At 48.1% G+C, this 12,410-nt stretch overlaps 1 protein-coding gene across 3 annotated transcripts in view; it reads left to right on the forward strand.

Moving 5' to 3' along the window:
• MTA1 (metastasis associated 1) overlaps window positions 1–8,489 on the forward strand; it is a 79,525-nt gene extending 71,036 nt beyond the window's left edge. For 2 of the 3 annotated variants that reach the window (XM_032191946.1, XM_032191947.1), the window contains 3 exons: window positions 1,578–1,609; window positions 4,482–4,633; window positions 8,144–8,489. In XM_032191946.1, coding sequence (XP_032047837.1) covers window positions 1,578–1,609; window positions 4,482–4,633; window positions 8,144–8,282 — 323 coding nt within the window. In that variant the 3' untranslated portion in view covers window positions 8,283–8,489. The remainder of the gene's footprint in view (window positions 1–1,577; window positions 1,610–4,481; window positions 4,634–8,143) is intronic. The other variant, XM_032191948.1, reaches the window with a different exon arrangement.
• Window positions 8,490–12,410: the final 3,921 nt, after the last annotated feature.

A 12,410-nucleotide genomic window follows, 5' to 3' on the forward strand; every position in this document is an offset into this window, starting at 1 on the left:
GATTGCTGCTCCTGTGTTTTTTATTTATTGAAAAAAAAAAAAAAAAAAAAGTGTGATTATCTGGCGCTTACATTGCCTTTGTCAACATCCAAAGGTTGTTGCTGGTCATCTTACTTGGTGCCTGGTACATCTGTTCTACAGATCTGATGGAAGCCTTTTGGGCAACTATTTCTTTATCTCTGTGCATACCTAGGCACTAAAACGTTGCAGAAAGTGAAGCTGTGTCTGTGTCTTCATGTTCAAAGTAGCTAACTGCATACATCTCTCCAGAATTAAAAATAATCTTGGTATAAACCATTGATTTAACGTGATGGCACGATGCTCAAAGTGTCCCTCGTTGTGTCATTCTCCTTCCCAGTATGTTACTGTGCCCTATGTTTCCTGGCATCCTTGCCATGAATACTTTGTGTTTGCTTTTACCAAGGCAAACTTTGAGGAAATCTGTTGGAGTATAGACCATCAGCTGTAAAAGTCCATTTTTGCTGGGTTATAAGAAGGCTCTGCTGTTTCATCACAACTTAGCTGGCTAACAATGGGAGATTTCAAAAGCCAAACCAAGAGGACAGTGCTGGGAAGCTTGTTATGAATGTGAAAGCAGAATTCCTACTGACAGCTACCTCTGTAGCCAGTGACAGCGTTTGTAGTACCCGTTTTGCTTTGTTACACTGCCCCTTTTGGTTTTCAGCCAGAAGGGGCTGAGAAAGGTGGTTTGGTGCATTGATGTCAAAGAAATTGTGTTTTCTTGGAGCATGCATCTCAGGAAAACTAAATGGTGGTAACAAGTGTTTGTCTATTAGATCCTTCTGTCCATTCTGTGCTATTGCCATCCCCTGCTGCATTGTAGCAGCACTTTGCTCTCATGGCCCAAGACCTTTGTGTGTCCTGCAGGGTCTCGTAGATGCACAGCTCAGTTTGGTGCACGCGTGATGGGGAATCTGATGGTATGGCAAGTGGCAGTCTAGGAAAATCCAGCCTTGGTGCTTCACGGTGCTGTTTGTGATGCTGGAGGAGGGCTTTGTGTGGAGTGCTGTGCTCTGTGATGGATGGAGCTAAGCCTGGGGCAGAGTTTACTGGTGGTAGGTTCAGAGCAGTCTGTGTGCTAACAGTTTGTGTCTCGTGTCTGAGCTGGATCGTTCCCTGGGGATCCAGGGATGATAGGAGAGATTGTGTTTGTTGCTGTCTTGACAGTATAATACCTTCCTCTTTCTCCTCCTTGATATCAGTGAATTCCTCAAAAGCTAAAGCAGAACATCAGATTTTCCCAAAGCCTTGAGGAAAACGTCAGATCTGACAGAGGAGATGGACTTGCAGCGGTAGTTTGAAGAAAGGTGTGAGAAACTGGAGAAAAGACTGAGAATGAAATGTGCTTTTAACGTGGGGGCTCTGCTCGTCAAACCATGTTGTTAAGGAAGCTCTTAGTCACGTTCCAAGGAGGGGAGAAGTTAGCGTGGTAGAAAACTCTTTATTTTTAGCAAAACAACACCGTTGCGATCATAGTTGCGTGTTTTGATTTTGTACTTTTTCTGTCTTGGAAAAGCAATGGTCTTACCAGCTCTATTCTCTTTCCTGTTTGTTAGGTCTGCCTAACCACGGACAAACCAGACAAATGGTAAGAGAATGTTCATTTAACCAAAACAGGGAAAAGAAAAAAGAATGATTATTAACCCTCTCTAGATAGCACACCCCATTAAACCGTAGTGCTTCACTTCCGTCTTTGCTGTTTGCAGCTGGTCATACTTCCCGAGCCATTGAAAAGTTGAAAAAATGAAGGAAAAATAATATTTTGGGGCATATGAAAGGTCCAAGTGGTCAAACAAAATTTAAACCTCAAATCAATCGATGTTCTGTTCAAAATAATCTTATTGACTTGTTTTGTTTGTGCTCGTAGGGAAACTGAGTGGCTGTTCATAGCAAAGGTCTGGAGGTGTTTCTAGGTGGAATGTGTTTCACTTGAAGGAGGAAGGCTTAAATGATGGAAGGATTTGTATGGAAAAGTTTCTGTTTTTTATTTCTTTAGGAAGTTGGTGTTTGAGTTGTCTTCTGGGAATGCTTGTTCTGTTACGTTCTGTTATTTTTCTGGAGTAAACATGATTGCTAGCCTTTCATCCATTACGCTGAGTTTTATCAAAAGACAGAAGCAAATAGCCAGTCTGATTGATGCATCTCTGGCCAAATGCTTTCTCATGAAACTCACCTCGGTGTGAAGGGGCCAGCACAAGGGCTCTGCACCACTTCACCCCTCGCTGATGGCTTATGTGAGACCCTGACGTTACATCTCTGCTCATGGGAGAGAACTTGAAGCATAATTTATTTTTTTCCCCCCCCAGAAAAGATCTGCTTCTGGCGTTGATAAAGTGGCGTTTGCCTCAGTAGGTGAGCTGCCACGATGCATTAGTGTCAGCAGAGGCCCTCTGACATGGGTAAATCAGCAGCTCTGAGCTGTGGTCGCTGCAGAGTGATCACAACGATGATTAAATCTAACAATGTTCTGGGACGGCGGGCAGTATTAGGAGGCTATAGCTTGAGCATGCTAGGCTGCTTGTAATAACGAAGCGTCCGTTTGGCTTGGTACTCGAGCATCCGATAGGAAGTAGTAAATTGTATTTATTTATTCCTCGTTGCATTTAGCTCCACTGCTTGTCACCGAGGAGACTGGCTACTTGTTTGTGTCTGCTGCATAAACCAGCTCAGTGCAGGGGGACAGATCTGTGATGACCCAACGCTTCTTAGCTGCAAGGGAGGAAGCCTCGAACTGCCTGGATTGCTTGATAAAATATGCCACTGATCCCGAAGGGCCACGTTTAGGATGTGCCATTTGAACCATTGTTCTGTGCAGGTAGAGAAAAGGCGACCCCAAAGCAGCTGGGTGCCCCTCCTAGGTATTTCCAAGAACTGTCTCTGGAGTTGTTCTCCTGCCTACATAGCACATGGGGAGAAAACATCCTTCGCAACACTCACAAAAGGATTTTCTTGGAGAAATCTGGAGATGGGGGAACAAAAGTCTTTCACTTGAAGCCTTTTCCTTAATAAATTTCAAATATAAAAGCACTTCTTGAAGTATTTCAGTGGTTTGCCGTGGTGCCAAAAGTGTTGTGTATAAGATGGAGCTGGGCAACTAAGAAATAAAACTTATTGCACTTGTATGCAACAGCTTAGGATTTTTACAGGTGGGATTTTGTTTGTTTAGCTCTCCAGTCCTCCTTTTCTACAAGAAGCAGATATGGCTAGTATAGTCAATTAAGGCTGGTCAAAAAAGTCATTGATCCTTTTTTTCCCATCCTCAGATAAAATGTGAGAGATGCAGTGTTTTGCTGGTTTTGTTTTTTTCCCTCCTTGATGGACAAGCCAGAGTCTTCCCTTCTGAAGTCAATGTGCAGAACTTTGGCTGGGCTTTTGCTGTAACCTGACATTTATGGGCTTGAGTACTTCATGTCCTCACCTTTCCTTTTGAGGTGGATCTCCCCAGCCAGATCTCCTCCTGTGCATGCTCAGTTTCCCATTTCATGCTCATCTGGGGAGGTGTTCTGGCCTGTTACGTACCAGCATTAAATTTCTACTGTGGCATTTTCTGACCAGCTTTAATTTACACATATCCATTTTCCTGGGCCCTCATTTTGTATCTCCCCTGACTGTCCAGTGTTACTGATTTCAGTGGGATTTCTCAATGCGCTTATCAGCAGGAAGAGGGGCAGCAGAACTGGACTTCAAATGATCAAGGACAGCTGCATTTGTGAAGCTTAATCCTTTGCTCCCTTGTATCTGCACCTCTCTTAATAACAACTCATGGTTTTTCCAGTTGAGTGGAAGGGGGCTACTGCGGGTTTGGAAGATGGTAGCTGATTTGCAAAGCAAATATGTTATATTTGGGAAATCCGGGTTGTTCAATGCTCAAAATGATTTCACGGTGAAAGGTGTTAAGCTTTGTAAATCTGGATTTACAGCTTTTTACAACTTATTTAACAATGTACAACTTATTTAATGATGATAGTATATACTAAAATATTAACCTCCTGAGAACAAAAAGGATGTGGGTAAGTTTTGGACCCCAGGGTAACTGTAAATTCTGTTTTTTATATTTCATGCTGTGTAGCTAGATTTCTTTACCTGAAATCACTAGAGTTGCTCTAGGTTTATGGTAGTAGTTGAAGTCTAAGTCTTTATGCTCAGTCTTTCAAGTTTGATGTCATCTTACAGACACAAAAAGCAGATTTTTGGTGATGCCTTCCATTTATTATTTGTCCTGTCACTGGAGTATTGCTGCCCTGTTGTATATCGAAGGTGCCTAACTTCTACTGCTTATGGACAATTGCTTTTTTGTGAATTCTTTATTCATCTGTGGGCAAGAGGGTATATACTCACCAGAAACTCTCAACAACTAACATGAAAACTTTCAACTCTCTTTTCCTTTGTTTGAGTGCTTATCACATGCTATGGCAGGTTTGTTGCAGTCCGTAATTGTACTTTTTTATGTGTCACGTCAGGGACCAAGCCGAAACTTGCTGCTCAATGGGAAATCATACCCAACAAAAGTCCGATTAATTCGTGGTGGATCCATGCCTCCAGTGAAAAGGAGGAGGATGAACTGGATTGATGCACCAGATGATGTTTTCTACATGGCTACCGAAGAAACCAGGTAAGAAGCTTGGATTTTTCAGAGGATTTAAGGGAGGTCTTCTGGTTTCTGTTCCATGCAGGGATCTCTTCAGCAGATCTGCTGCTGCAGACTGGATGCCGACACAGCTTTTGGTGTTTAGGTGGATAAAGGCTATGATAGATCTAATCATGTCTGATAGGCCTAATCAGGCACTTGCATTCCAGAGAAAGCAGATTCTCCTTCTTGAGCAGTTCCTTTAAGATGTTGAAAATGACTTGGGAGGAAGACTGAGGTGGGAGACTCACGTTATGTAGACCCATAGATGCCTTTGGAGGTCCTACCTTAGTGTCTCAGAAGAATTCTGGCTCATGGGTAATGCTGAGGGTCTGAGCCCCCTCTACACAGGGTTCTCCTTTGCTACTAAAGCTTTTTTATGTTTGCATCCACTGAAAACTGCTGAATTATGCACAACGTTATCCGTTCTTGCAGTATGTCTCTACCCGGGTACAGATTGTTTTGGCCACAATCATTTTTTGAGGCTGCACATGCTCTGAATGCTGCCTTGTGTGCTGACATCTCTGCTGTAGTGCTTCCCAGAACACTTCTCCTCAGCCTGCAAAGTGTTTCAAGTGTCAAGTAACTGCTCTGTGGGCCTGTTACAAGGTGGGCTTTGAACACAGGCTGAGATGGTGATGTCCAAGTTACTGTGCATCTGTGCATCTCACCCCGGTTCTTATCTCTAGTCTGCCTTTCTCTTTTCCTTCTCTGGTCCTGCAAGGTGCTGCGAAGGTAAGAAGTGAGATCCCCAATATGAAGGAAAAGCAAAGGGAGAGAAATAATTAAATTTTGAGGGCATTTCTTTTTTCCTGTTGTCCTCTTGCCCTGGTGAAGGGGTGCTGGGATCCTGTTACAGATCTGACAGATTCATGTGCCGTTGCAAACGCAGGGTTTTCAGTCTCTGATTCAATCCTCGGATGCTCAAGGCTTATTTCATAATCCTACATCTATAAAACACTTCTTGACATCTTTATTGTCCAAACCACAAGAAATGCTGTAGATTTGCAGTAGCAGTGTCTCAGAACTACTACAAGGTCCTGCTCTCTGGTCAGTACAGAACAGAGAGAATATTCATCAATATCAGGCATGAGAGCTACTTGCTGCAGGGGCACAGAATCGTCTGCTTGTACAGGACCACGGAGCGTGGCAGGAAGGATCAGTGACCGACGCATCTCAAACAGAAATCGTAGCACAGTGATAAACATCAGCTCAGTGAGACGGTATCTCTTCCATTTAAAAAGAAAAAAAAAAAAAGGGGGAAAAAAAAAGAACAGGCTTCTTTGTCCAAGAGCTTTGCTGCTTAGCTGACTGATCAGAGTGCTGAAAAGAGATGTTTGGCAGCCTGCTGAAAAGCAGGGAAGCTTGAGCGATGTAGCTTTGTAAGCGGCATGGGTTTTCTGCTGGGCGTTTCACCTCGAACTTTTCCCTGAACCATCTGCTGCATTCCAGCATCAAGAATGTAAGGCTTGTTTGTGAGCTCTGAAACAATTTGAGCTTTGTGTTGGCTCCGTAGCAATCAATCTGACTGCAATATCTGCATATCATCCTCCAGCTGAGGGTCAGGCTGTGTTTTCTGTCTCAGAAAGTAGGTTCTCCTGAAATTTTACCCCCCCTCTCTGTCTCCTTTTGTGTGGTGCTGCTGAGAACGGTGCTAGAAAACTGGATAGCTTTGAGGGAGCAATGAGAAAAGTTGGTAGATTGAAAGGAACAAGTCTTTGAATGCAGGCCTCGCAGTACGGAGCTCGGCACGTATAATTTATGCAAGTGGAGGCAGAGTGTGACCTGATCAGAATCTAGAACTGCTGAGAGACGTATTTCTGGTGGCGGTGTCTAACAGCACACACAGACACGGCGAGAAGCTCCACTGCCTGCAACAGTAAGGCAGCTTCAGCCAAGTGAGTCTGAAAAATCAGCACATCGAGGTTCCCCCTGCTCCCACACGCTTCCACCCGGCTCTCTCCTTTCCCCACCCCATGTCCTGTCAGCTTTAGAAGAAGCTGGAGAAACGGGGACACAGAGCAAAACAGAAGACCCATCTATTCTTACATATATAGAAGGTTTGTTCTGTTCAGCTGGGCAAAAAGCACAAGGAGAGAACCAAATCTGACTGCAGCCGATGGAAAATGATCACCTGAAGGTGTTGGTTTGTCCGTGCTGGTGGCATGAAGGGCATATTGGGGGTTGGGGGAGTATTTTGTCCAGCTTCTTCTGAGAATGTGTCTTTTTAAGAGAAATTTGGCCCCAACAATGCCGAGTAATCAAAAATACAAGGGACGGATGGTCCAGTAGTGGATTGTAAAGCCATGTGGCTGTCCTTCCTCCAGTGCAGTGCCAGACCTCTCCTGCTGGGTTAAACCTTGAGGGAAGGAGGCTGTGAGGACAGGCTTCCTCATCACCCCTCATCATCCCGGGCCCTGAGCTGAACAGAGGCTGTGTGTGTATAATGGGTCCTGGTGGGCTGCTGCTGTGAATATTTAGCACCTTCCTTTCTAATCTTTGACCACTGGAACGTGTTCTGGAAATGATTTTCTCATTTTAATTATATTGTACATTTTATTGTTGTTGCTGCATTGCCTTTTTTCAAGGCACTTCCTCTAGCCCTAAGCCTGGTGTTGTCCGAAGGAAGCGAGTAATCATTCTGCATTGTTTCTTTCCACCTTGTTTTTCTAATTCCAAGCCCGCAGCGTGTCCCCCTCTGTGTTTTACTTTCTCTCCTGACGGAAATCTGCTTCCTGCCTCTGACCAGACTCACTGCCAGCCTTGTAACGCGCAGGGAAACTTAACAAACGCAAGACTCGAATATCGCCCGTTCCTAGGTCAGGCACGTGCAGAGAAGAAGGGGGGACACCCTGGTAGTGGTGCTGGGGAAGGACAAGTCCCCGGGGTTGGTTCCCTCGTTAGTGACTGTCTCAGCCTCGGGGCACAGCTCGTGGGAGACGAGATGCTGCCGGGCTGGGTTCCTGTTGAAGAGGCAGCTGCGTGCACCTGCTTGGAGCGGGAGATGTCTGAGAGCTCTGCCGGAGATGGATGGGCAGGCGGGGAAGCAACCGAGGTTGCCAGAAGGGATTTGTTGTAACCGGGCTTTGGAAATTCCCACAAAGCTGTCCGCAGCACGTTGTGCCGGGTGTGTTTGCATGCACCAAAGGAAATCAGCGGTGTGGGAGCTGGCTGCCGTAACTATTTCGTGTGTTGTGCTTACAGCAGGAGACCCCGGTCCTGTGAAACTGCAGCAGGGCGTCCTCTGCTCCTCTCCAGGGACAGGGAGAGGGCTCTGGACCAGCGACAGCAGTTGCCTCTTCACTGGCACGGCTTACACAGGGCAAAACAAAAGTTCCCTGGGGCAGACGCTGCCAAAACAAACAGCAGCAGCCGTCCCCTCAGGGAGCAGCCCCTGCGTGTGCAGGCCTGGCTTCCCTCGGGGAAGCAGAGAAGCCCACAATGCCCGAGCCCTGGGTCTCTGTAACAGCCTCCTTTCTTCCCTTCTGTCTGCAGGAAAATCCGCAAGCTGCTTTCCTCCTCCGAAGCCAAGCGAGCCGCCAGACGCCCTTACAAGCCCATTATCCTCCGGCCCATCCAGGCAGTGCAGCTGCGCCAGCCCATGAACGATGAACCCATAATCATTGAGGATTAACACATGCTGAGCAGCGCTCTGGCCGCCGGTGGATCTGCCCGAAAGAATCTCTCCTCCGATGTATACTTGAGTTTCTATGGCTACAGCATTGAACTAACTGTTGAAGAGAGGGAACTTCTGAGGAGCTGTTTTGCATCTTTTAAACCCTTAAAAGGAACTCAGCCCTGCTCTGAGCCTCTGACCACAGACTGCTCGCTCTCTCTCTCTCTCTCTTTTTCTCTTTCTCTCTCTCTCTCTCTCGCGCGTGCTCTCTCCTTCTCTCTCCTTTCTTTTTATTTTTATTTTTGGTAGCCTATTTTCCCCTTTGCTTCTACCCCTTTTGTAGACAGGGGGAGGGAAAGTAAGTTTAACTTATTAAGAGAATGTGGACTAGTACTTTTTAGCTTTGTTTCCTCTTCCGATGTACGAAGAGCTAGAACCCTTCATTTTGTGACTGAGCTCTCGTTGCAAAGCCGTTTTTACGAGGCTGTGTTGTAAGATTTTTTTTTTTTTTTTAATTTTGTGGACGGTGCCATTTTTTATTTCATTTATATTATTTCTTTTGTAGATAAATTTCCAACCTTTAACCGATATTTGGAAATAGGAGCTGAAAGCCAGCCCCAGGTTCAGCCAGTTTTCTTTGGTCCTGTCCCTTCTGTTTTTTGGAATAATTTTGCACGGCCAGTTGTGCTCATGCACAAGACAGCAACAACTCAGGCTGAGAAAGGAGTGAGCTAAGAACCGAAGACCCTTGCAGAACATTACACTACCGTGTGCAGTGGAGGCCAGGCTACCCGAATTAGGTGTCCTTAACTCTAGTCGATCCCTGGGAGATCTGGCTTGCAGCAGTTCTCTCTGTAACCAGCAGTTTGCGTGCTGCCTTCTCGCTGACGCCTGGAACCCTACGTGCTGTCGTAGCACCGAGACCCAGCAGTAGGCCCAGCAGTGCAGCAAGTGTAATGAATTGCTTTGCTCTGGCTCCAAGAGTCAAGTACACCAATGCCCAGGGACATTTTGCTTAGAATTCTGAACCTGTTTGTGCATCCGTGTTTTTGGACACATCTCTTCCCCAGGACAAAACCTGGTTCCTCTTAAATTGCGTTGCTGTACGTTTCCCATTTGGACGGGAGTTGAAATTACAGCTGGGTTTTAATTTGAACACATTGTGTCTGAAGTTAAGTGTTTTATTTTTTCCCCCCCCCCTTGACATTTCTTGTGTTTGAGGTTTCTTGCATCTCTTGAACTTCTTATGTATTTGCAAGTCTGTATAATTTCTTTTTCATATGTCTTCTCATGGCAGTGCATTTGCTGAATGCCCTGCTCTGTTTTTGAAAGGATGTAAACTATCATTTGCAACTTGTGCTGATCTGTACATGTACCTGCCTCCAGCAGACACAGCATGTAATAACCCCCGAGTCATTCCATATGTGTCAGCAGTGAGATGAGCCAAAGTTGTATTTGGGTTATCACAGTCCAACCGTGATTCTGTGCAGCTCTGCTGACCCCCCCCCCCCCCCGGGTTAGACAGAAAGGAATCCCCACAAAATGAAAACGATTCAGTTAACTTTACTTAATAAACCTGGAAAGTGAGCTTTTTGTGAAACATCTGCTTTTTGTCTCTTGTGGAACAGCTGCCGGGGCCCTTGCTCGGGGTGCCCGCGCTCCTTCCTTCCCCCCCGAGGGCTGCGTTGTGCTCCCCGCTGTTCGCGTGGCCGTGCAGCCGTGTGGAGCGGGGCGAGAGCCGTTCATGGCTCCATTCCCCTTACACGCCGTTTACATATTTCTGACGCTTCCGAATCCCACTTCCTCCTCCTTTCAAGCACCGCAGCAGATGCCACGCCGGAGCTCTGAATGAGCCTTTTGTCTGCCGTGCCTCGTGCATCGCACCCAGGGGTGGCACGGCTCGGACATGTGGCAGGAGGAAAGAAATCCCTGGGGGTTAGCAGCTGAACCTGCTGGCGTCCAAGTGCCTCCTTCCTACGTTTCTACGTTTGCTCCTTGCTGGGGTAAGCAGTGGGATCTGCCTGTCCTCGGTTGCTGCCTGGGAGTGGCGAGGTTTACTCTGGCTGCGAGTAGGTGTGCAGCTTAGCAGAGGTTTGTCCTTTCACGTTTTCCTCTCCAAGACTTACAAGCAGGAGGGGCGGCCGATCCTGAAGGATACTCGGTGTGAAGGGCACCGAGCTTACCAGACAAAAAGCCTCCGGGCCGCCCGCGAGCACGGTGCAGGACGGTGCCAAAGTCCTCTGGCAGTTCTACTTCGCCTTCGTCGGCCTGCGGCATTAATTCTGGGTACGTAAGAAATCCTGCTGACAGCAGGAAGGTTTTGTAACACTTGGCTTTTCTCTGCAAGGGAAAGGTCTCCGAGGAGTCTCCCTGTTGCAAAATGAAATCAGAAAGAGACGGCTTTGAAAGGTCTGTGTCCAAATCAGCCCCAGCCCATCCGCAGCAGGACGAGGAGCTGATGTCTGAGCTATTGGTGGGAGATGAGGAGAGCTCAGGGCACACGAAGTGGCTCAGAGAAACCACTTGGGGGTGCCAGCTCTGCAGTTTCCACCGACTTAAAAGCTTTCCTGGAGCGGCTCCAGAGGTTACTTTGGAAATGAGTCCGGGCAAGTAGAGAGAATATCCTGTGCTGCCGTGACTTTGAAGGATCCCTCGCGTGGCCTTTAATGTGGATGCCATTTTTAAATATATTACAGCAGGCTTCGCTCCCTCGTGTTTCACCGCCTTGGTTCCGTTTGTACCTGCTTGGGAAGAGGCCTGGGAAGGCACCTTTAGCAACCACAGAAAATGAGCAGGTCTCAACAAGTGCCACGAAGCGGTCGGTCCCACCGCTGACCTGTCCGAGCCTGAGCCCTGCCTCTCCCAGACCAACCTCTCCTCTGCTGAAAATCACGTTCTCATTCCCCTGCTGCTGTTGCAGGGAATGTCTTTAATGTTTTTATCTATTTATTTTCCTGCTGTAGAGCCTTGCAAACAGGTACACGCGGCTGGGGCAGCAGTTATTTTTCACTGTCCCCTCCACCTCCTGTGCAGCCCTTGAGAGGGAAGGGGACAGCACGTGCTCAACGGGGGGAGCCCCAGCCAGATGATTTGGGGTAGGTTTGCTCCACGATGCAGAGCCAGGAGGAAAAGCAGCTTGCTTTGCTCTTTTACTTTGGGTTTTTGCACCGTGCTGGCTTGTCAGTATCCGCTCGCAGCGATCTGTGCTCCTGGCACGGCAAGGTGAGGGCAGCACGCTGCCGGTGACAGCGCTGCTGGAATAGCGTGGAAAGAAAAAAGCGCGACCAAAACTCCCGACTCTGCACCGTGAATCCCTGACGGGGGGGGCGGGCTGTAACCGGGACACTGCTGTGGAGTTGTAAAGCGAAATACATGCCGAAATTCCCTTTGAAATGGAAATTTGGAACCTGTGCCAGCTCCACTCCAGCTCCAGGCTCTGGATCCTTGGCGTTACACAAGCCAGAGCTTGGGCGGATGCTTGGCGCGAGGACGGAGCCGGCGGCGAGCCGAGGGGCGGCGTGGGTCGGTGTGCCCCAATGCCACCGGGTGCCACCCTGCGGGAAGGCTGTGCCCGAAACCTTCCAGTCTGCTTTGAGACGGAGGGAGGAGGGGTTTAATGAAGAAACGGGACCCTCCGTGTTTTCATTTCGAGGGCTTAAAACCACACCGAAGCTGAAAGGAGCGTTGGCAGCGGCGTTACGCTGGAAATGAGAACGCTGCAAGCGGGCAAGCTGTGGCACGACCGGCTCCTCCAGCTGCCTCATTACTGCTCCGTTTGTTTGTGTTTTTTCTGTAAATGTGCTGCTCGGTGAATGCTTCTTCTGTGAGAGCCTACAACAGACAATGGTGATGGGATCAGCCGTGATCCCCGCCCCTGGGGCACGAGCACGTCTTCAACAAGCGTGGTCCTCGCTGCGCATCCCCGGGGCCCTTCCTGGGAACTGAAAGGTTCAGGTTTGGCCCTGCACGTTTTGGGTTGGAGCCCGGCAGGGGGACCTGATGGTCACAACGCATCCGGGGAGGCAGGCAGTAAACTCGGATGGGCCGAGCAGGAGGCGCTGCGTGCCCCGAGCCGCTTTTACCGTGGGAAGCCCGCGAGGAGGAGCGCGGGAAGGCCGTGCCCCCTTTGCCCCGCTTTCCCAGCGG

The sequence above is a fragment of the Aythya fuligula genome, chromosome 8 (assembly GCF_009819795.1).
Source record: "Aythya fuligula isolate bAytFul2 chromosome 8, bAytFul2.pri, whole genome shotgun sequence".
Taxonomy (NCBI): domain Eukaryota; kingdom Metazoa; phylum Chordata; class Aves; order Anseriformes; family Anatidae; genus Aythya; species Aythya fuligula.